The sequence below is a fragment of the Parus major genome, chromosome 3, assembly GCF_001522545.3.
Source record: "Parus major isolate Abel chromosome 3, Parus_major1.1, whole genome shotgun sequence".
Taxonomy (NCBI): Eukaryota; Metazoa; Chordata; class Aves; order Passeriformes; family Paridae; genus Parus; species Parus major.
In genome coordinates, this window is record NC_031770.1 from 28,965,274 (window position 1) to 28,990,822 (window position 25,549).

Sequence of the window (25,549 nt, forward strand, 5' to 3'; positions counted from 1 at the left end):
TGGATAGATTAGAAAGAGAAACAGTTCTGTTATTCTGAAGTAACTTGTTCACCTGACTTTTCTTAGAAGAAAAGATAGTCCCCAAATTTTCTCTTCTTATTAAGAGATAAATGTTCTCTTTGTTATGTATATATAGAAATACACATATCAACTTCAATCTGGTCTGAGTTACCTCTATCTTTTATATGAAGTACATGAAGGCACATTTTGTAGATCTAAATGAGGGGGGATCTAGACTGATTGTCCCAGCATTTTTGTGTCAAATTTTGGATGAAGTTTACTGTCCCCAAAGTGGAATACTCTTATGAACACTCTTAGGCCATTTCAGAACAAAGTCAGTGGAATCATCTTAAAGCTCTTAAACCAAATTTGGATGACTTTACACTTTTGTGAACAACTTACACAGACGATTTTAGCTTTGCAGCTGTGTCAAGTGAAATGTCAAGAAATAACTTCTCAACTTCAATAACTAGATGCAAGAGAAATTAACTGTTAATGCCTTCAGTCACCCTTGCCATGAGAAAAATTAAAAAGAATGTTAGATTGTGGCAACATGGCTACTAGATCAGCCTCAGGACAAATCAATGTCAGTTAATGGGAATTCTGATTAGACTAATCAGAAACCAAACTCCTAAATCTGTAAGAATTGTTATTATTTTTCTCACCACATATAAAATCAGATGCCTTTTGAGTCAAATTTCAGGCAAAGTTCATAGAGTCCATGTTTTCTGTGGCATGGACTGTTTTAGAAATACTGCAGTAAAAAGACTGTCATAAAAAATGCAACCTGCATCCGAAACAGATTCAGCCCTATGAGAGAACTTGTTGTCCCTGTTGTAATCTATTAGAAATGTTACGCTCTTACCTAGAGCTGCTCTCTGAATCTGCCTCTGCATGATCTTTCCTTTCAGATGGTCTGTAAAAGACACAAAATGCAAATAATTAGAATTCAAAGAGTCAAAAATCAATTAAGTCATTACCTATTTCCCACCATTTGAAACTACTCAGTTGCTGGGCAATTTTAGGTTTTTTTGTGATCCATGGGACAAGCTGATTTCTGAGCTCTCTCCTCTCCACTGCAAGTAAACAAGTAGGCACAATGTGACTCTACATATACTGAGATTTAACTGTCTAGTAAGAAAGACTGAAAATTAGGCATTTACTGTCAAGCACTTTCACAAGATAATGATCTCCTACTGCTAGATACAAAAGAAGTCCAAGTGGGACATACAGAATTCCAAGTATTTATTCAGACTTAAAGGCACTTACCAGATAGTAGTCACTAGTCTACCCCTTTTCCAGTGAAAATTGGCAATTCCCCCAAATCAATTTTTTTTTCCTCATCTGTCCTGCTCAGTTTTAAATATCCCATGTACTAGAGCTTCTGCAAGTTCTACTGCTGTCCTGGTTCTGGCTGGAGTTAACTTTTTCAGTAGCTGGGGGGGGACCATGAGGTTATTCTACCTCATATCATTGCTAGGTAAGGGGAAAGGGACATTCTTCTCAGGCAAAGGGTCAAGTAAACATGGCAGAGGGAGCCATCCTATATTGCCTAATATTGGGGAGGTTTTCTGTGTGAATTGCTTATTTTCCTGTACCCTCTGTCATTGACATTGTTGCTGTTACTGTTAATTTTCTTATCTCATTGCTGTTTCCAGTATATTGTTCTTATCTCAACCTGTGATCTTTGCCTTTCTTACCTTCAATAATTCTCTCCATCCCACCACAGCTGGGAAGGGAAGGGGAGAAAGGGGCAGTGAGGGACAGCAGTGTGTGGTTTGGAGAGCCTTGGTGGGGGCACTGAGTTGGGCAGTACCATTCCAAAATCACGGCAACTACTCAACAGGACTCAATGTGTAGATGTCATTGGTTTTCAATCAAAAATTAACCAATACCATTATCTCAGCATTCCTAGTTAGATTCCCATGCCCCATATAATTCACTTTTATTCTTCTTTTATCAATTTCCCACCTGATCTACAACAATGGGCCAGTTTCCCAATAATTTCAAATAATAATTTGAATACCCACATAGGAAGCCATTATTCAAAGACATTAATAGAACCAAGAAAGGAAAAACATAACCCTAAATATAGAATTTCAGCAGTAAATGTATTCTGAAGGGGGACGGGATTATTATATAATTTTTCTTACAAGTGAAGTCTAAGAGTGGAAGCTAATCAGAGCCAAATTAAGTCATTAAAATTTGGTAAATGCTTAACCAGAGAATATAAAAAAAAAATTAAATTCACAGGTCATAAGAATTAGATTGTTTTGTGAGCACAAAAGAACCATAACAAATTGAATTTCTTTGGAAATTACAAGAATAATTGTTAAGTATTTAGTAACATTGTAGGAAATGTATTATTTGCAATACACTAGAGTATAACATTCAAGTTTTGTTGTTCTGAATGTTTATAGAAAACAAAAATAACACCCTACCTACTTCTTGACTATAAAATAGACATTGAGTTGTATTTTTCTGCAGAGAAAGTTTTATTCTTTCAAATTATTTTTAATTAAGCCAAATTTTTCTGCAATTAAAATTACCTGCAAAATTAGGAGAATGTAATTTGTAAAATTAGCAAAGCCTTCATCTACCAAGAAACAGGTTAAGTGAAATAGCTAACTTCATCTAACCCTGCTATTAAAAAAAATAAATCCTCCATCTCAGCTATACTAACACTCAACCAACGAGCCACATTCAGTTAAATAAGTTGATTCTTGTAACTATAGAAAAAACACCCTTGATTACAAATTTTTAATGATAAAAAACTGTTTGAATGATCAACATTCATGCTATTTCTGCTTTGAAAGTGATATAAAGCAAGTCAGTTGATTTCAATACTCAATGAAATGTGGTTAAACATGCTACTTTCTCCTCAAATTTATTTTTGCTATTCTTACTATTTAGATCCTTGTATTCTATTGCACTGTTTCACACAGTGTGACATTACTCACTCAATATTGAGCCATGAGACAGCCATGAAACAATTTGTAGTTATCTTGAAACTCATCTCAATGGGTTATCATTAACAGAGGTGCCTCAGAAACAATCCATGCATTTATCTTTGTGTAAGGGTTCTGAAACTCTCTCAAGTGCTCTGATCTGCAAAAGGCAACTGCCACTGTTGTTTGAAAAATATGGTTCCAGTAGGGACAACAGGCTTTTGATCAAGAGCCACCTGAAAATAAGGGTGACATACAGTTCTCAGTCTTGTCCACTGATAATGGTGTTATACCTCCTTCTTTTACTTTGCTACTAACAGATCATCAGCAATATAAATGTTTTGTGTTTCAAGTGGCAATGAGTTCAACTGAAAAAAAGCAGGCCACACAAGTCAATGAGAGTAAGATCAAGTAGACAGACTACAGCTTGCCATCAATACAAATATGTGGAAACACAAGAACATTTTCACTGGGTTTTAAATTATAGCCAAAAGGCTTGACTTTCAATTACATAGAGTTTACTCTGAACATAGGTAGGATAGAAACCACAGGCTGTAGAAGCTCTACTTGTATTGCGAGCTTTGTCAAACCACTCAGCAGTGTGAAAGTGTCCCAAATGTTAATCTCTCCCTTCATTCTAGCCATTGTACACTTCTGCTTCACCCATAACATGGACCATGATTCTGCAAGAAAACTACTTCTTCTACTTGGCATCTTTGTGAAAGAATTAGAAGTTTGAATCAGACCACCTGTAATCAGAGAGGAACCAAAGAAAATTTCTCTATCGGCTAGAAAAATAAAACTCCAACCCTACCATTCTTCTAGCAAAATAGTTTCCTTTTTCTCCTTTAAATAGAAATAGAAAGGTGACATTTATACAATTCACATAGTCCAAACTGCCTTTTAAGGGCAGCAGAAACTGAACTTCATTTACCAAAAAAGTCCATGGGGAGAAACTGAAATTGCATTATGGGAAAAGTAGGCCAAACACAAGTTCTGATTCAGGGGACATGGTGATATCATGAGTCACCTGACAATCATTCCATAACAAGACTTAGCCAGACAGAAATTATTTAATCTTTCAACTTGTTTTAATCCAATTTGAAATTTGACTGTTTAGATTTTGTTATAAATACATATTGTGATATTGGCTTTTCACAAGTATAAAGATGAATGTTATATGTATAATGTTAGAATAGCTTTTGCTGTGTGAATGTAGTGGTTTTCTTTTTCTCCTGCTATTAGCTAGAATTTAGGCATAGGTCAGAAGAATTTAGGTGTTAGGTTCAGGTCCTGCCTGAATAGGCAGGATAACCTCCAGTGAACAGATGATGGAGCCCAGGCTGCTATCAACACTCACCACCTGTGGAAGAAGGAGCCAAAGCCCAAATCAAAAGATGATAAGAAAGGAATTAAAACTGCAAAACCAAGAAATGTGCTTGCTCTAAAAAGGCAGACCCAAGGAGTGGCCATGCAAAACAGTTCCCAGAAAAGTTGGAATATGCACGAAGTCCATGTAGCAGAAATAGTATATAAAGGATGTTTCCAAGACACCAGGCGTGCTCTTGGCAGAGCGCCAATGCACCCGGCCATTACTATTTGCTTATTTTCTGTGTCTCTTATTGTCTTTATAAAACCTTTTAAACTTTACCAGGAGAGTGAACTTAGTTTTTCACAATTTCATTTGGGAAAAAAAAAATGTTTTCACTTAGAAGCTCTTTTTTTTTTATAAACCCTTAAGATTTTCTGTGCATGTTTTTGATTAAAGTAATCTTGTTTTTATTTCACTATAAATACTTGTAGCAGAGAATGAATGTTTCTACTCTACTTTTCTGCCTCTGAGTACATCATTGCTCCAATGCTAGGTTTTGGAGTTCATAAGTGACAGAAGTAGGGGATGATTCCAGTACTGCTGCCTGCACAAATCTTCCCATATAAACAAGAGGAAGATTTCAGTCTTTAGTTCTGCCTGTCCTACAATCTCCATAAACACACATATATACTCAAAGAAATATGAAGAATCACATTCTCATAAAAAAACCCACCATGTCTTCTGATTCCAAATGTAAAGTTGTGGACAAGGTAATGCTTAAATGTGGTTTGTAAAAATTGAATTTAGAATGTGGAGAACATCTCTCAACACATGGTTAATTATATTTTCTGAAGTTTCACCAAACAAGAAGCTAAAAATAAGTCTCTAGCTGATATCAAATATTTTTTCCAGCAGAGTCATTCTTCATCTGGAGATAATGGTCCCAATAAAACGTTGACTCCTGCAACTCCACATGTTTTGGCAAGAAAAGTATTTTGGTGGAATTTAAGAATTCACTCAGCATGCAGCCAGCTGTCATTAAGGCTGTGATAAATCTGTTGGTTTTGGCCTGCATTTCTGGAGACATGTAGGTATGGAAAAGAGATGAACTGGTAACACAGAACTCTGGCTTTGTGAGAGGAGACAGAAGCAAGGAGGGAGATGGAGAAGACAAAATGGAATTGAGAAATCTAACGAAGAGTGATGTAAGGCAAAGGAAAGTATCCCATAGCGTGACTAAATATGACAGAATACATAACTTGAATAATATGGCTGTCCTTTAAGTTCTTGTCTTTGTGTTGTTCCAGACTGTTTCAAGGATCTGAAATTATCTTCCAATGTATTACAGACAAGGAATGCTTTGACCTGAAGCATATGCTTTGGGACAATACAAAAGTGAGTATGTTACAATTTTAAAAACCCATTGATTAAAAAAAGTTTTTTTGTTTTGTTTGAGTCCATATTATGTCACATATAGGTAAAACCTTACAAAAGAAAGGCCTTGTAAAATCATGGTACAGGCCTTGTTATAAGTATAGCTAGCAGCTAGCCTGGTAAGTTCCCATGCAAATACATCTTGAGAATGAAAAGTTTGTTAAGATATCAAACTATTACTGCGGAGAAAAACAAGTGTAGCTGTAGTAACAAGGGATCTATTCCATGAGAATCAGTAGAAAAAGTATGTAAACATTATTAGAGAGAAAAGTTTTGATTAATATGTACACTCACCATTACCAACCAGCAAACTGAGTTCCTAACCAATTGGAATTAAACATGGTGCCTTCTGATAACTATATAAATATAAGCTGTGTGCAATAAAGATTGGGCTATGATGGAAGAAAAAAAAGGTGCCATTGTCTGTCTCTACTATGACAATATTACAGGTGTTAAAAATTCTCTTATTCTTTATTAGATCCTCAGTATAATGCTATTATGAGGTTTCAAAGACCGCTAACTCACAAACTGACAGGCTAAAGCCCTTGTCAATGGGTTCTCATCTCTTGTTGTTTTTTAGTACTTTTCTATTTTTTTACATTTTCCAAGCCTGCATTTATCTTAATACATCCTTTCATTATGGAGATCCTAAAACCTTCACACCTCAAAAATGATGATGTATGTTTCACTTTTTTCATTGTTAAATCATTTTGGGTGTTACATAAAATATCTAGCGGAACATCCTCTTACACATCCAGGGCATCTGATTCCTGGAATTCACCCTCCAGGGATTTTGGGTCCCTAATCATGCTACATGGTATTAGATGTTGTTTGTTTTCTTTCCATGTTTCTCACACTGCCACACCAGTCAATAGGTTGGGGGTGCACAAGAAGCTGTGATGGAACACAGCTGGAACAGCTGACCCCAATGGACCAAAGGGTTATTCCACACCATGTGGCATCATGTTCAGCTTAAAAAGGCTAGGGGGAACAAGAATGAAGCAGAGGCATTTGGAATGATGGTATTTGTCTTCCTAGGTCACTAACAAGAGTAAAAAAACCCTGCTTTCCTGGAGATGGCTGAACACCTGGCTGTCAATAGGTAGTGAGGGAATTTCATATTCTGCTTTACTTGAACACACACAGGTTTTGTTTTACCCATTAAACTTTTATAGCAACCTATGAGTTTCCTTACTTTAACTTTTCCAATTCTTTCCCCTAGTCCCACCAGAGGGGAGTGAGCAAGTGGCTGTGTGGTGCTTTTTTGCCAGCTGGGTGTAAACCAGGAAATAAGTGGGGGTTTTGTTTGTAATGCAATGTTCCTATGTCTGTGTTGGACTCAGCTACTACCCAGCTATGAAGACCAGCTCAAGACTCTGGAATTGTTTGTCTTGGTTTGAAAGACAGGTGTCTGCTAGGGAAGGCAGGACCCTCCCTTATAATGGAAAATATAAATCCCTTCCCTCTGAATTATTATAATTTTGAAATTAAGTGGCTATCAGGCAAATATATGAGGATAGGAATAACAGTTCTTTACTAGTATGTGTACTAAAGCAAACAAACAACAACCATAGCATTAACAGAAGCAGGAACCCAGTGATCACCTTCTCTCAGCTGCAGGCACTTTCCCCTCCATGCAGTTCCGGGCACAGCCGGCAGGGGCACTGGTGCTCCCAGGGGACCGGACAGGTGCGGTGATTCCCCTGCGCTTGCAGGGGCCGCTGGGGCGCGGGCACGGGGAGGAGAGAGGATGGGAGAGAGGCTTTGCTGCACAAACCCCCCTGGGGCAATCGATCCCGGTGTTCCAGCAGGACTTACGGGAACAGCAAGCTGGGCCGGCAGGAATGAGCAAAAATCCCAGGGTGTATGACAAGATGTATCGGAAGCTCCTGAGCTGTGGTTGGAACAGCGGGAGGCCTCGGCAGGCAGGAGATGCGGGGCTACAGTGCAGAAAAAGCTCGTAGCAGTGCCAACGAAGCAGTGGGAAAAGGACAGTGGCAGACCAGGACACTGGCAGACCGGCTCCAAGCAGGGCAGAGGGGGGTGAGCCCAAGATCCCTGGCACCTGAGCAGATGGGGATAGGTCCCTCATTTAGTGAGACAGTGTTAATAAGCTCTCAGTCCAACAGCTGCTCTTACCAGCAAAGGCTCACACACAAAAAGGACAAGGCTGTACAGGACTGGATTCTGGCAGTGACAGTGAATTATCTTCCCAGCAAGCAACAGCTTGCCAATCCTCCTCTGAAACCCAGACCAAGAGCCCTAGCAGCTCCCCAGCCCCCGTCTTTTTTGCCTGTCCAAATCTCCAGGTAACCCCTCCCCTCTCCCCTTAGTTTGGCCAATCTTTTGTTTTTCTTAAGCACTCATAAGTACACAATAGTTAGTTTCCTAGCAACTTGTGGGAAAAAAATCGGTAAGTACAAAAAAAAGAAACCTAATCCTCAACACTGTTAAATCCGATTCATGTATCCACTTGAATCAGATAGGAAGTCCTGCTGAATAAGCAGAAATTAAAGATGCATATTCAGAAAATAGTCATGCAGCCAAAAGAGGGGAGCAATCACAGAAGTTCCACAAGCCTTGTACAGATATATTTTTAACTAAGCTTGAGATTAGAGTTGTAACAGTTTACAAAGCATTCCCGGAAGTAGGAGATATTGAATCCAAGTGTAGATATTCAAATGGAACAATTTCTCTAATGGAGAAGATCAGAGATAGTTATAGGAAATCTTACCAGATATGTTAGAATATTTTTTAAAATCTGGTGATGAAATTGTATGAGAACATAGTCTATGATAGAAAGTATCTGATAAGAAAAGTCATGGAATAAAAAAAATACTCTGTTCCAATGTGAAATACTGCAGCACTAAGAGCAAATAAACCGTTTAGCCTTTCTCTGACACAGAGAAATATCTGGGACAAATTCTGAATTTTCTTTTCAAACTTTGTCCTTCTCCAATGGCAAAAACGTATCAGTTGGCTCTATTAGGACAATGTGCAAAGACAAAGTAGTCTGCATTAGTAAACTAATCTGGCTCAAATCTATGTCTGATGGAAATGCTTTATTTTAGAATACATGGTTGGCCAAATCCCCATGTAATTTGATAGCTTCTCATTTTCAGAAATCTCTTAGTGGTATAAGGGAGGAAAACATAGTATTGCAATACTCAGGGCCTCTCTGAGGCACATGCATTTTTCCAGGTGTGAAATACAGCCCTCATCAGCATTAAAAATATATGTATGACAATACCTCAGGTAAAATGCTATAGAGTATAACCTGCTGCAACAAATTTCTGCCTTCTGCAGCAGTTTAAGATTTTACTGCCTCTCCTTTCTTCTCTTCCCTTTCCCTCCTCTCCATCTCAAAGTTTGCTGTCAAAGGTCACTGCTCTACAGCAGAGGGTGTAGAAGGAAATGTCTACCCATGTTCTGGCTGCTCTAGCAGCAGGATTTGGCACATTAGCACAAGATCAATTAGCACAACATCAATTTAAGCTGAGACACTGTCATTGACTGAGCTACAATGTCTGAAATAAAAGTAAACACTCTCTTTTGCCAGCTGGGAAGAAAAGATTGGAGAAAGTAATTGCCAGCAAAGAGATGGGCCAGACCATTGGGAGCAAGGAAGCTGATGAGATTTAATAGAACTCATCAGTCAAATGACAACAGGTTCAGACTTTGAAGCACAACCCTGACTTCCACAAATTGATAGTTGTAAACATAGCCTAAACTCAGCACATTACCAAACACATATTGAAATACACCATTTTCCCAAGATAATCTCCTTCCTTGGAATTTATATATCCCAGATTCAAATGGATACATTTTACTATTTGCGTTTTACATATACATTTTTCAGGACACTGCATATTTTGAGATTACTATTTAAAAAATCTGACTGGGACATGTTCCCTTCCTTGACATACTCAGTTGAGACAATAAAAGGTTTTACTGTCACATTTAATAGCTTCAAGCATGATCAAATTTACAGACAGAAAGCTTATGAGATAGCAGTCTCTGCCAGCCATTGCTAGGGGATGACAATGTACTTGACTTCTCAGGAAGAATTTCTTCACTAAAAGGGTATTCAGTCATTGAGATGGAATGTCCAGGAAGGTGGTGGAGTCACCATCCCTAGGGGGCATTCAAGAAATAGCTGAACATGGCACTTAGCACTATGGTCTAGTTGAGGAGGTGGTGGTTGGTTAAATGTTGGACTCAATAATCTTGTCGTTAATTGACCTACTCAGTATACAGTCCTCTAAACTATCAACCCATTTCTATTTTTAGAATTTATTTAGGTTAGAATTTACTTCTAACCTCCAGAGTCTCCTCCCCTTTTTCTTCATGTTCTTTTTAATTCTGGACAGATTACTTTTTTTTGCCCTCACAAGATGATGACTTACACTTTCTGATTGAAGGACATTTCTGTAAGTGCTTATTGTTTGGCCTGCATTTCCACAGCATATCCCACATCCCACTTTTTTTTTATTCTTTTATTTTTTATTTTTTAAATTTTTTAATTTTTTTTTCTAATAGTGTTAGTGTTAGTGTTTTTCTAATAGAGTTCCCGAAGGAACACTTCAACACTTTTTATAAAAATCCAGATATTCAACACTGGGACATCTAGGATAACCAACATAAAACACTAACAGCTGTGGACTGCAGCTCAGCATCTCCTTGAAATTGGAAATCAGAACCTGGATGCTTTCTGAACTTAAAAACAAATGCTTGGACCTTTATTTTAATGTCCCAAGGTTGGCTGTCACTACTTATTCTGGCCAGGCATTTTTATCCATGCATGGATACACAGCAGGAAGCACATTCCAAGGGACTTCAGCAGAAGTACATATTATGTCTGGATATTCCATGTGGAGGGGATAAGCAGCTCAGCCAATAAAGTTGCATACTTCTGTATGTGCTGTAGCAACAGCAGTTTGTTGCATTCAGGAAATAATGTTAACAGTTTTTTTGGGGGGGATTTATTTGGTTTTGTTTTCCCTGGATAGCTCTCCTGAATTCAGGTACCTAAATTTCACTTAAGCTGTACCTTAGATGCCAGAGTGCTATTTTAGGTATTGTCCAAAGTGAACAAATATTCTGTTTATGTATCTTCATATACTAGAAATGAAACAGAAATTATGTGCATCTGGAAACTTTTTCTGTTGTTTATGACATCTATTTGTTCATGAATTAAACACTAAACTGGTCCAAAAAACATGACTGAAAAGCAATGCCATATGGATAAGGAGCCATAGTCTGTGAATTTAGTACTCTGGATGCACATATGACTAAATGCAGCTTATCTCTTGATTATTTCTTTGAAATTAATGTGAAGAGAAAGAATAAGGAAAATAGAGAAACAGCTTTGTATATAGCTCCTATCCTTTTCACATTTTCAAATATGCAAACTTAAGAAGGATAAAAAAAAAAATAAAGAGTCCTTAAAAGCACAAACAAACAAAGTCAAAACCAAAGGATTTTACCCCCAACAAGTTTTCTGGTAATAATACATGGTGTCAGTTAATATTCTGAGCAGAGAGTGACTATATCCAAGTTTCAGATAAACATGGTTATTATCTGTTACAATATTGCCTTCATGTCTTTGTAATTTCTATACAACAATTTGATGTCCAGTTTCATTTTGTGACATTTCTTCTGGCCAGAGCTGTCCAACATAAAATTAGTGTTCCAGAGCTCACAATATACTTCAGTTTCAGAAACTTTTAAAATTTTGTTCTTACCCAAGGAATTGTCCTGGCATTGAGCACAGACTGCTGTGTAACTTCTGGTCAGATGAGACAGACTGATGTTAAGAATCTGACAGATATGACACAAAAATAAAAAGAAAATAAAATAAAAAACCCTACTGAAGCTGTTTAGATATGCCACTGTGTTTTGAGGCCATGCATAAAAACATTTCAGGGTGATGGAAACAAGTCAGAGTAAGCATGAGTGTGTGACACATTTTTTGATGGAGATTTACTTGTAATATATGTACCAAATCTTTAAGAAATGACTCCTTGAGTGTCAGACATATACTAGCAACCCAGTAAAATATGAAATAGCTTCCTGTGAAGATACTGCATGTATTCACTGTTGTGCATAAGCCTAAGTCTGCTTCTTGAATTGCACAGCAAATTTAAAACACAACTTGATTATATATAATATATATCATATCAATATAATTGATATATATATATATATAAATTAAATAATCAGCTCAGAAAAGGCATCTTCCTTCAGCCTTAAATAAAGTGCATGACAAAAGCTTCATATTACAGCTAATTGCTGTTGACTGCATTCCTTCTGCAACATTCACAACCAGCTGTAGTGACATCACATGATTTAGGAACTAGTTTGCTTAATAAAAAATAGCTATTGTCTTTTAGTATGTGTAGGTCTATGCCTGTGCTACAAGTCTGCATGAATGCTGTATAGATGTGTAAATGAACCACCATGAGATAATATGAAAAAAAAAATATTTCTGTTTCTTTGCTCAGGAAGGAATATCACTCTTGGACAGTACTATTCTGAATAAGCTGAGGTCTGCTTCTCTAGAATTTGAAGGTTTGATTTTTCACTGTTAAAATCTCTGGCCATCCAATACTAAAGATATATATGACTTGGATGCAAGACTTGAGGGAATACTAAGTTTACTGACGACACTAAATTGGGATAAGCTGTTGACTCCCTTGAAGGCAGAAGGCCCTGCAGAGAGACCTCAACAAATTAGAGGGATGGTCAATCACCCACTAGAAGAAGTTCAATAAGGCAAAGTGCCAGATTCTGCACCTGGGGTGGGGCAAACCTCACTGTCTGTATATAATTGAGAATGAAAGGCTGGAGAGCGGTGCTGCAGAAAGGGAACTTGGGTCTTGGTCTGTGGAAACTTGAACATGAGTCAGCAGTGCCCTGGCAGCCAGCAGGGCCAAACATTCTCTGGGAGCATCAGGCCCAGCATTGGGAAAGGTTTAGGTTGAATATCAGGAAAAGGTTCTTCACCCCGAGGGTAGCTGGACACTGGAACAGGCTCCCCACGGAAGTGGTCACAGCGTCAAACCTCACAGAGTTTAAGAAGCATTGGGACAATGCTCTCAGGCACATGGTGTCACTCTTGGGGTTTTACTGTGCAGGGACAGGAGTTGGACTCAATAATACTGATGGGTCCCTTCCAAGTCAGTATATTCTGTGATTCTATGATCAAGAACTTTTTGTACAAAAGATTGTAGGATTTAACACACACCTCATAATATAGCATCAACTATCACCTGGCATTTTTTCTTTAAAAGAGCAAATATAATAGATTGACATAACATACTGTGGGAAATTCAGGCACAGAGAGATCTCAGAGCCTTGAGCATACAGGCCCAGAGATAGAGATGGATACAGTGTTTGACCTGAGACCTTGAAAAAGGCTTGGAGCTTTAGAACAACAAAGCTATACAAACATGAAGAATAGAAGCCTGTAGTTTAAGTAGAAATATGTTTTAAGCAACTAGAAATATGCTTTATGTAAGTGAATAAATATGCTAAGTAAAATAATAGAGATTTTGAAGTTTAACATATAACCTGTTATAGACTTAATAAGAAATTTTATATGTAGCAATGTAAGTTTCTGTAGTGTTATATGATTGGATAAAAAAAAGACATTGTGGCAGTATCATGTCAGACTAAGCAATTGATGATTAGTTTGTGAAGATGGTGGTGAGCTTTCGTGTAACTTGTTGATTGCTTAGAAAGTTTATAAAGACATTGTAACTAGAATTTAGTCAGCTTCCAAGGTAATGGTGCTGAATGTAGCATTATTTCACCCTTCCATGAGACTCATGGACTGTGCAATAAAACACCTTTTATAACATCACTCAGTTGGCCCCATCTGCTCTGATCCCAATAACATACTGTAGCCTAATAAATAGCCTAATAAACACCAAAATGAAGTGTAGCAATCTAGCAATTACTATTTTTAGTCAAAAGACAGCTGACAGGCAGAAGATCTGTTACTGAGTATTTTATCAAGTTTATAGTCATGGTTTATTAAATCCAATGAGCCTAGTCAATTTGTTTTAGCTATTCTAGTGAAACCTTAAGTAAAAAATGTTCACTTGCCTGAGCATAATTGTTTCCCCTAAAAATAATTCTGTTTGTAAAGAACAGAATATAATTTGTAATAATTAGAAAATGAAAATGTTTCCTACATATGTACATTCCAACTCAGAGCCAAAGAAAACATTAACATCATGAGCCTGGAGTGATTCTTCCACTAAGAAGGTTCTTCTGTTTAAAGAACAGCACACCAGGGGAGCATAACAGAGCTGTTCAAATGAGTTCGTTCAGTTTGGTATTTTCCCAATAAGTCATCTGACAAATCTTGTTTTCTCATTCTGAGGACCCATTCAGCATATACACTGTAAACCTGAGGCATTGCTATTGTTTGAAAGTAAACACCAACATATGCAAGCAACTCTGAAACAACACACAATATTTAGCATTGCCATTAACATATGCATTGTCCCCTGAAGCAAAAAGACTTCTACTTTCTGAAATAAGTTTGCTAAGTGCTGCTGCAAAGACTACTTTATAGTACCAAAGATGGTATCCTCTTCTTATAAGGAGAAGCAGAAAAAGGAAAAAGGCTGCAACAAAGCTACTAGAACTGCCTGGTTATCTTGTCAGTCTCATTTCTACCAGATCAGATAAGAAAAATCCTATACCAGCTAAGGAATGATGAAGATAGAGCAATGACATGTGTCCTCTCTCTGAAAATGGCCAAAGCATGACTGTGCTGCAGCAGCAGCAGAACAGACAGCTCTGCTACAGCTGCCATAAACCTAGGTGTACCTCTGAAGGGAGAGAGCCTGCACCACCCACATGCTGGACACCTCAGTCTCACAATAAGCCCAGTTATACTGTTCTCCTTAAGGTTAGGGCTATGCCAACGTAGAGAAAACTTGAAAGTCCAGAGATCAGGGACACTGTACTGGAAAAGGCATGCAAAGGGGAGCATGGCACTACCCCAACATTGCTCCCTCCACACTTTACCCCATGAAAATACTCATGTATTGGGTACCTGTGCCTATAAAAATACTCATTTTCTGCCAAGATTAGGGTAAAGGCTTAAAAAAACCAAAATGTGTTTGATCATAGCTCCTTTCCAAAGTGTTGGTTACAATTTCTTCTCTGTTTTCAAGATTTCAATTCCTTTCTGGAAAGGAAAGCCCTCACTTCAGGAAAAGAAATTAAATCTTCTGATTTCACTGAGGATCAATTTGGAAAGCCTTGATCCATTTCCATTCACTTCATGGCATCCCATGCCATTTTATTGTTTTCCCTTTGGTGAAGAATTTTTTTTTTTTTTTTTTGAAAAAAAAGGAAATTATTCCTTTCAGGAAAGAAAATGAAATTTTGAAAACAGAAAAGAAAGTGTTACAAACACTCTGGAAAGGAGATATGATCAAATAAAATGTAATTGAAAAAAAGAAGAAAATTTGGAAATAGAGTGACTACAAGCAGATGGATTGGCATGAATTAGGTACAGTGAAAAGGACCAAAACTTGCCAAAATTAACTGTACTGAAATCCCCAAACCAGGGAACAAACCCAAACAAAATACAGGAGAGGATATTGATGAAATGACTTGTCTAATTAAAAAAAAAAAAAGATATTCACCAAAGGGAAAACAGTAAAATGGCATGGGATGCCATGAAGTGCAGTGAAAAAGGCCAAAACTTGCCCAATTTAACCTTAATGAAATTCCAAAATCAGGGGAAAATGTCAAGCAAGAAGACAGAAAAGACAGGAGTAGAAATTAACGAAATGCCATGGCTAATAGGAAAAAAAAAATCTTCACCAAAGTGAAAACAATCAAATGGCATGGGATGCCATGAAGTGCAGGGATATGGACCAAATCTTGCTGAATTGATCCTCATTGAAATTGCAAGACTTCATTTCCTTTCCTGAAAGGAAATTCTTCCTTTCCAGACTTTTCTCTTTTCAAGATTTCATTTCCTTTCCTGAAATGAAGAATTCTTCTGATTTCAATGAGGATCAATCTGGCAGTGTTTGGTTTTTTTCTCTGCCCTTTATGTCACACCATGCCATTTTATTGATTTCTCTTTGTTTTACTTTTTTTTTTCCCCCCCCATTGTACTTTGTCTTCTGTCTCTTGTTTACTTTGTTCCCCTAGGTTTTAGTGGGTATCATTTTGGTAGGCTTTGGAACATTGTATTTAGAAAAAGGAACACCCCATTTCCTAAAGATTGCTCCCTCAACAGCTTTCTTCTTGGTGCAATTTATGTCCTGGGCCACCAGGCAAGAAGCTTTTTTTGCTGCTCTACTTAGGGTTAGGGTTACACTTAGAGTTAGCATTGAAAAAACCACACAGTCTTGAAGTCCATGGGCACTGCAACTAGAAAAGGCATGCCAATGCCAACATAGCTCCCTTCACACCTTGGCACTACCCACAAGATGGAAATTCATCTTGAAAAACTCTGATTTTTCTGCTCCTCTTAGGGTTAGGCTTGAAAAAGCCACAAAACCCAGAGCTCCAGGGGCACTGCAGCTACAATAGGCATGCCAAAGGGAGCATGGCACTGCTCCCAACATTGCTCCCTCACATCTTCCTTTTTGGCACCTCCCTCTTGTCTTAATCCTCAGCCTTGGAAAATGCTGATTTTTCCTGTTCTGCTTAGGGTTAGGACCTATAACATGTACAATGCCGACCCTAAGTATAACAAAGACAGACTTTCTCTACTTTTTTCAGAAAGGGATAATACCACTTTACAGGCTTTTTAAATAGACTTAGTATTTTTGTCTTTTTTTCCTTCTTATTTGCACATCTTACCATCAGCTTCCTGGAGACTCTTCATTCAGCTAAAAGTATTATTATATTATAAATTACCTAATCATGGTTGCTAGAATTACACTCAGCAAACATAACTGCACTACTTCAAGACAATTTAAGCCTTGCTCACTTTGCAGAGACTTCTGAGATTAAAAAAAAAAAAATCATGTGAATCAAAATATGATCTGTTGATTACAAACAGGGTAGTTAATTGATTAGTCACTATGAACACTGTGAAGAAGCAAACAAAAAAAAAATCATTAACATGAACCTTTCACTGATGTGCAAAGAAGAAAGAAAAAGACATTCCCATCGCTCTGCTTTAAATTATGATCCAACTGGCTACTCGAAGGACAAGAAAACAAATTACGGTAATATGCATTCACAGCATTGACTGTGCCCCAAGAGTATAGTAACCAGTTACTATGTGGTAGTTACCTTCCAGGCCTGTGTGAAAGTCATGACATCTATTCTGTCTTACAGCACCTTGAGAGAGATCTTCCAGAAGACACTGCGAGAGACCACACTATTTTAGATTATGCTCTATGGTTCCCTGCTTAACTAGGCCATAGAAATCAGGCCTGAAGTGGTAGAAAAAGAACCTGAACAGAACCAGGATGAAAGTAAGCTATATTTCATCATGGAAAGATGGAAATATATTAAATCTGAATGATTTGTAACCAAACAGAAAAATAAGATGCAGCATCCTGCAAAGCAATGATATTTTTAACAAAGAAGAAACTGCAGACGACGACAAAGTAGTTAAGAAAATAAAATCTTTAGAAACTCAGATGTTTTTCTGTGTTTTCAATTCCTTGCTTCCAAAAATCAAAATGTAGCATCTAAAAAAACAGATTCCAAAACTGCCATCATAATGGCACGACAACTTGATATTTATCCAAAACAAACACATAAGAACTTTGTTTTTCCAGCATTAAGTTGCCAAACAATTGGGACAAGAAATTAAGGAGAAAAGAGTCTTAAGACTGTCAGCCATGCTGAATGGCTTCAGCTTTAACAACTTCTGCTATTTTTGGTGGACACATAAACATGTCTTATTACAAAACTGCTTTGAAACTGACCTGCAGATCAAAAGCAAACTGGGGCTTCTAGGCACTGGGCCACATTGAATAACATCCCAGCTGGGAAATTACATCTGGGAGACTGTTTGTCCCCATGGCCTGTTTTCTCTTCTGTTTTTCTCACAGATGGCTGCAGGTTTTGCAGTTAATGTGCTTTGTTATGTTAGGCATAAGCAACATTCCTCAGGAATAAGCAACATAGTTGGACACCTGAGAAGCATAGTTACACAAGTGTGATGAAGCATGGAAGAAAGAATGTTTGTGTACTATTTTCTGATGCCACTTGTGTCTTGATACCAAGACTGACTCTGTTAAGTGACAGAGGACATCTGTAACATACAGGCAGTGTTCCAGGAGAAAAGAAATCAGTGGAAAGTACTATGTGTATTGAGGCTTTAATTTTCCATATATCCCAGTGCAGGAGTCATGAAGCAGCAGGCAGGCAGTATTTTTTGCTCAGAGAGCTTTCAGTCTACATTGATGTGCTCTTGTCAAATCTACTTCACATGATAAACTACTGTTTTGGCTTTTTCTGGATTGCTGATTTGGCTGTTCATCTCGAATTTCTCAGGTACTGAGCAATCCAGCTAGGGATGTTGGACACATAAATCATGGTATACGCAGCATTCATGCAGCCTGACACTGAACAGGTATTGGAGAAGGCACACACAGTACATCTGAGAGAGAATGTGCTGGATGAGCTGCACAGGATGTGCTGCATTGAGTGACCATTTGCACTGGGTGGGTTAGGGTTCAGAGCAACCTGTTCAGTGGAAGGTGACCCTGCCCATGGCAGGAGGGTTGGAACTGGATGACCTCTAAGGTTTCTTCCAATCCAAACCATTCAATGGATCTATGAATCTATAGCTAATGCTTGTTGCCCTTGATCAACTAAAGCAACAATAAAGATAAATGTGGAAATATTTTCAGAATCTTCTTTTCAATCCATATACAAGTGGAACTCAAAGTGATCTCAGCTAGAGTTTTTCCTTAGTGAGGATTTAAAGTTCCATGGATTTTAAAGGTCTCTGCTGCGAATACAAGCTACCTGAAGAATGAAATGCTGTGGGAATGACACTATTGAGTTATCTGCTCATTAAATCTGCATTCAGAACTAATCTATTTATGAGTTGTTTGCATCTCATTTGAACCAATTTTTTTTTGGAATGTAACTTCTTGAAGTTTCTCAATCAATTTTTAAACCAGATTTTTCCATTTTTCTTCTACACTAGTCATTTCCAGTAAGATTTGTTGAGCACATAAAAGTTTTCTTAAGTACTTGATAGTTTCTGGAATTACACTAGAACAGTGAATTAAATCAGCAACCAGGAAGTCACAATGTTTATTTCCATAAAAGAATAAGTATGTCAGAATATTACACTAAAGAATGGAATGCATATCAAAGACTCCCGGTTCATGAAACCATTTATTCAGCATTGGAACAAACTCAGATTCAGAACAAAGAGCCCTGAACAAAGGCAGAGCTGGGGTTTTTGAGGGACGTAACTCCTGAGGGTCTTGAGGGTCCTTGAGGGTGGAGTTCAGGATCAGGGACCACTAGAAACACAGCAAGGGAGAAATCCCCCAGGGACTCAAACTCAATCAGAACACCTGGGCTGTCCTTCACCAGGGGTTTGGGGTGGGACAGTGTAATTCTTTGTCTCCCCTGAGGCACACTGCAACATCAAACCACAGTAATTTCTCTCTTATTGTGGTCTCACTTCATTCACAGCTGAAACAATGTCCAGTAAGTTAATGCCTGTAACTCAGAACATTTATATTACTGTAAAGAAATAGATAATATTACCAATACTATTGAGCTTTAAGAGAGTAGTGAATTGATTTTGATGGATTTTCTTTTCATATAGCAAATCATCACAGCTTTTTAATTTCATCTAGGTTCCATGTAAAGCAGGGAACTTTTCTTTTAACAGAGAAATTCCATCCTTCCAAAGAATAGATACTTCTTCAGCAAATGTTTTAAAAATGCTATTTGCTCATGCAAACATTCCTTCAATTCTTTTAGTTCATATAATCATGGCTTAAAATATGCATAGCATTCCTAGTATCAGCCTTGGGATTCTAGTTCTTGACTAGTTGATCCTTCTTTTTCCAAGTAACTTATTGCCTGCATGTGAAGCTACAACAATGTAAATGTATACCATAGACAACAGGGTGCTCTCAGACCATCTCTGCTTAAAAAAAAACAACAAACAACTTAACTTCATTTATCTTATTTCTTTTCTTCTCTGTGCAAAAATGCTGCTATCAGTTCCCTTCATCAAGTTGTGTAGGTGTATAGAAAATCCTTGCATGAAATAGTCTTATGTTGGAGTTTAATGTAGGTCTGCTTGGCTCATTCACATTGGGAGGGAGAGTAACAGTAACAAGATTGATTTTTATGTATACATACATAGAATCTTGCACAAAGAGAAAAAGGTGAATAAAAATTCTGGGTTTATATTAATTATGTTTGGAATAGGTTTAACATCTACTGTGCATTCACAGAAATAACAGTGTTAGTTAACAAAACAAACTTTTTTTTGTTAGTGAACAAAAAAGTTAGTGAATCAGAATCAGTATTTTCTTTGAGCACTGACATGTCTTGTCCTCGCTCTATTCCATCCTCACAATTTTTGTGTAGCATGCCATTAACTGTGATACATATGAACATTATTTGAGTAACTTGCAAGCAAATTAAATGAGAACTCTTCAATAACCTTGCTTTAACCTTGCTTTGCAATACTAGAACCTGCTGTCACTAAAGATTAAAATTTGCTTTGGTATTCTATGATCTTGTGCACAAAAATCAAAGCCTGAAATGAGGCAGAGCACTGCAACAGCTCAGCATTCTTGTGGTTATAGATGCACCCTCTACATCATGTGCATATAATCCACCCACCTACCCTTTTTCATTCCAAGAGTGCCTGTGTGCTCACACAATTATTACTCCCACATGAGTTTGCCCTTCATCTCTCAGCTTCAATCAAAATGTTAGCTGATTTCTGGATAGACTAAAAACATCAGCTGCTTCCCCCTAGGCATTAAATACCATTTAGTATGCATCTAGGAAAAAACCAAATCTAATAGTGGTAAAAATAACCCAAAATACTCAGACATTTATAGGAGTGAACTGGAAATCTTTACTACTCTTTAATGCTTCTAACACACAACACATTCTTGCATATAGGAAACAGTGGTGAAATTCTGAATACTGAAAATAGAAGTTGTAATTCTGCCAACTCACTCTTTGATTAATGTAGTTGCAGTTGGGTCTTTTTTCTTATTTAATGCTTTATAGTTTGTTCAGATGCAGAGTAATCCTTACTGTCAGAGTACTCTGACACAGAATATTTGCAGTAATAGTGTAAACCCACCTTGTTGATAACAGCATCCTAGGAAAAAATCCCCTCCTGATAGACCTGATAAGGGGAAAACTTTTTATTTCAGAGGTTTTGTCTTTGCTTCCCACCATATAAATCTATTTTAATTTGCAATAAATTAAACTAATTTTCTCCGAGTTCAGCCTGTTTCACTTGGTAGTTGCTAAGTCATGTCCTCATCTTTATCTCAACCCACAACCTTTTTCTTCCTACTTTTTTCCCCTATTATTTTGAGGAAAGGATGCAAGAGAGCTCCTGGATAGTCAGCTGAGGTTGACTCATTGCACTATGCTAGGCACAGTCACTCAAACTTTTGCAATGAGAAATTTTCTTCACTATTCTGAAATAAAATCTTAGCCTTCAAATTTCCTTCACTGTCTTCTTCAGTAAAATCAAAATGATCCACAGTGTTTATTAGAGACCCTAACTCTCTGAAAATGATACAATACAAACACGCAGTTTGTATTGACATGCAGCCACAGCACTTTTCTTCCCAAGAAAAGAAACCTTTTTTTTTTTAGCTAGCAAAATATACACTTTGAAAGTTCTTTACGTAAGAATAGAAAGGCAAAAATGTATTTTGTGCCAGTGCTGGCCCACTTTCCACTTCTCTTGTGCTAGTTACAGAGTTCTCATTATTTTGTGACCTCTCAGTTATTTTTTTCCAGTTTCACTCATGCTGGCTTTTTGTATCTGTCTTTTAAAGCCCAGTCCTTGGGTACATTCTCCAGTCATATGTAAACAATTCTGAATAGTTCACTCAAACAAATCCAGACATGTCTACATGTTCAAGATCTATACAGTTTCTCTGGTTTTTTATGGTGTATTTATGCAATATTGACTAGCAAAAAGAATTACCGCTCAATGCTTGCACCAAAGCCCTCTGCTCCTTTATTTGTGCCTATACAGAGTTTAGTGTGATAATGCAATAAACAGCATGACTAAAATGACCCTCACTTAGAAACACTTCCCTCTTTTTCTTCTTTTTTTTTCTTTTTCCCAAGTATCAGAAAAAGACAGTTTTCATCCTCAATAAAATTCATTCTCTTACTTCCAGGAGGTCATTGTGAAAAGTAAGCATAATAAGAGGCATGCTGGTTACAGTGTCTCATTTCTGATATCATAGTTATTCCACACTTGAAATCCACATTACATCTAGACATGGTTTTCCTTAATCTTTTTGTGAAAGCAGTAATATCTACAAAAGCTTACCAAGAAAATCCTACTGCAAATTTCTTTTTACAGCCCTAATTTCCTGATGTTTTTGAATTGCTAGTGTAATTGAGAAGGGATTGGAGTATTGTGTGTACTTTTCACTGCAAAACACTAATATTTCCGAAGTTAGAATGAAAGGGTATTTATGACATAGAAGATACAGCCAGATGCTGCTGTCACTGTCTCAAAATGTAAGCAGACTGCATGAAATAGATTATTATGGCCTCTGTGGTGCATAGTTTTATCCTATTACAAGTAACTTAGAAATAATGGAAAATTATAATGATGGGATCTGTTCTTAATTGTGCATAACAAGGCGGCCAGAAATGCTTAAGGAAACTAAAAAACAACAACAAAAGTAAATTAAATATCTAGTTGCAGACTGCAGATGACTCTTACTTCTTATAGCATATTTTAAGTAAAAATTTGACAGGTTAGTAAACTTGCTTAGTATCTTTAATGATCTTCTGAGTATGACTGCTATGATGAAACAGATTTAACTGGAAAAAAAATGTTTCAGGCTGTTAAACTGTAAAAGGTAGTGTAATTGAATTGACTAAACTGAACTGGATACAAAATTTTGATACTTCTTAGGGGGTGCTTATAGTTAGATACATTAACATATATGTTCTAAACAAAGCTGGACAGGACAAAAGGACAGATGAATGAAATGAAATATTTGTTTTAGCTGGAGTGCTAATTTTCACATACTGCAGAGTGCTACACAGAAAGAACTGAAGAAAGGAATTCATAGTACGATCACTTTTAAGCCTCAGACATCAATATATAAAAATCATCCACAAAATAGTTCCATCTGCATAATCTGCATTGATCAGAATATAGATAGCTTTAGATGCACACAACATGGATAGAGTTTCTTGCTTATACAGTGGAACTAGAGTAAAAACTCTATGAAAATACTATTTTCCCATTTTGCTACCAAAATAAAAATGGAGTACGGAAATTACTTTAATTAATTTAATTATAGTTACACTTGTATACCAAAACAAGACTAAAATGTACTTTGAACTTTGGAGAAATTTCTAGTTTGATTTTTAAAGGACATTTTCAACATTTATGTGGTCTACAACCTATTACAATTTCCTACAGAAGGCATGTAAGCATTGTCAAGTTCAGTGCAACACTACTGATTTGTTACATAGTTTCTTGCTTTGTTCAAGGGATCATTTTTTTTTAATTTTACATATGCTGTTGTTGTATCACTCATGTTGAAGTGAAGATACACTTCACTGTTTCACTCTTTACGCTGAAGAACTTAACTGAAAGCAAGTTTTAAACAGATGTTTTTAATTGCCGCTAAATCCATACTCTACTGCACTATAATTATCAGAAGTTTTGCATAACTTAATGAGGAAAAACCCACAGGAGTTCAGTCCAAACCAAGGGTTGTCTTCTACATTTTGCAGCAATCCATAGAAACATAGTCTTGAGAGATGATGTCTACATTGCATTGTTACATTATTTCTCAGAGATTCAAATCTCAAGGGACTTAGAGACCACACAAGTCTTGTCCCAGCATGACACTGTAAGTGGTACCTTCAGGACCAGCGTCCCACTGCATTTTTTAGCCTCTTTCATACCCTCCAAACATTTGTTCTCCCCCAGGTAAAAGGTGCGTTAGAGTGGCTGCTAGGTTCCTGTCTTCAAGCAGTGCAGTTGCAACCCTAGATACTGAGAAAGATGTGCTTGTGTGTAGCTGCTTATGCCTGCTGTTCACTGTTCCTGCTCTAAAATTAATTTCAGCTTCCATAAGAGAAAGAAGTTTGACAATCAGAGCTGACTTTTGGCTACACCTTATTTAGGCTATTCACGGCTATAACATAGATGAGCAAATCTAAGAGACAGAAGGAATACAGGACGTAGACTTCCAAGATGGCAGCAGAGGAAAAAGAGTCTTCCACAGTATGTTTAACTTGCCTTTCCAAGTTTGCCATAGTAAAAAACCTACTTAGCAGGAGTTAAGTGAGTTTTTATGGACACTGCAGAGAGCCATAGCTGCAAGGTAGATATTGAACTTCTTGCATGGGTCAATCTACGAATATCCATGCACAGTTCTCCACTGACATTTATGTTCTGGCCAGCCTGACAGATGCAAATTAACCTGCTGAAAGAAGACAGGTGAATCCCAGTGTCATGTCTTACAGAAATAACCAAGTGTTCAAAATCTTCTATATCAGGGCTCAGCACCTGATGTCTCTGCTTCTGGATCTATTCCAAATATCAGCTGTGCCGTGGTTTGAAAACACATTGCCAACATGACTGAGGCTTTTCACATACCTGGGATAATTTAAATATATGCATAATATCTCTGAGGGACTTGTGGTGTACCCAAAGATGATTGGGAGCGGAATCTGGCAGTAATTATCATTTATGACCACAGAGAATATAATCATGGCTATGGTGAATTACAGCCCACTTGGAACATGTGTTGTGAGATATTTGTCCTTTCCCAGAAGTTAACTGCTGTTCTAAGACATGAAGTGATGATAATGACTTCATTGTCCATGTCTATTTTGGTGCCACCCAAAGAAGAAGGAGATAGAAAATAAGAGCAAGATCTACACCACTTGCCCTGGATGCCAGATTACCTTTCAATCTGGTCCCTCAGAGGCTGCATCTGAAAGGTTGAAGTGACATGGCTTACCTCAATGTGTGCAAAATGGAGGACATGGACCTGATCTCCAAGAACTTCAGGGACAGAAAAAAACTGTTTAACATCTGACAGAAATTCTGTATAGCCTCCAGATTTGGAATCAACAGAACTCCAGAATCAACTAGGAACATATTAAAGGCTGCTAGGAAGATCATATAAGACCTGCCTTGGGATTGAATATATCTGTGGGTGCTTTTTGACATTGAATAATCTGAAACTGGATACCAAACATATGCTGTTGGAGCTTTAAAGGAAAAAATTATGAAAATTCCCACCAAACTCAGGCACTCCTCAAAATTGCTCTAATTAATCTGTACAGAGTGCTAATATTTTATCAGAAGTCATATAAATTTATAGATAAATACAATCCTTAATCCATAGATATGAATTTTTCAAATGATGGTTTTGGATCCTTTTATTCAAAAATAAAATTTTAAGATCCCATGCTAATACCTTAATTTCTCTTTTTGATAGATTTCAGACATCCTGTCAAATAAAGAAGGGAGCTGTATTTGAAATAATCAGAACTTGTACATAAAATTATTACTGCTATCATTAGCTTACACTTTACCTTACTGGAAGCCTTAGCAATATATTGACTTTTTTCTTTTAAAAATTAGAATCTCCTCTCATATTTGAATTCTGTGATTTCATCAGCT

The 25,549-nt window shown here is 37.2% G+C and overlaps 1 protein-coding gene across 1 annotated transcript in view; it reads right to left on the bottom strand.

Moving 5' to 3' along the window:
• Positions 1-710: 710 nt before the first annotated feature.
• Positions 711-25,549, bottom strand: part of KIF6 (kinesin family member 6) — a 147,630-nt gene continuing 122,791 nt past the window's right edge. The window contains exon 16 of the mRNA XM_033512618.1: positions 711-916. Coding sequence (XP_033368509.1) covers positions 711-916 — 206 coding nt within the window. The remainder of the gene's footprint in view (positions 917-25,549) is intronic.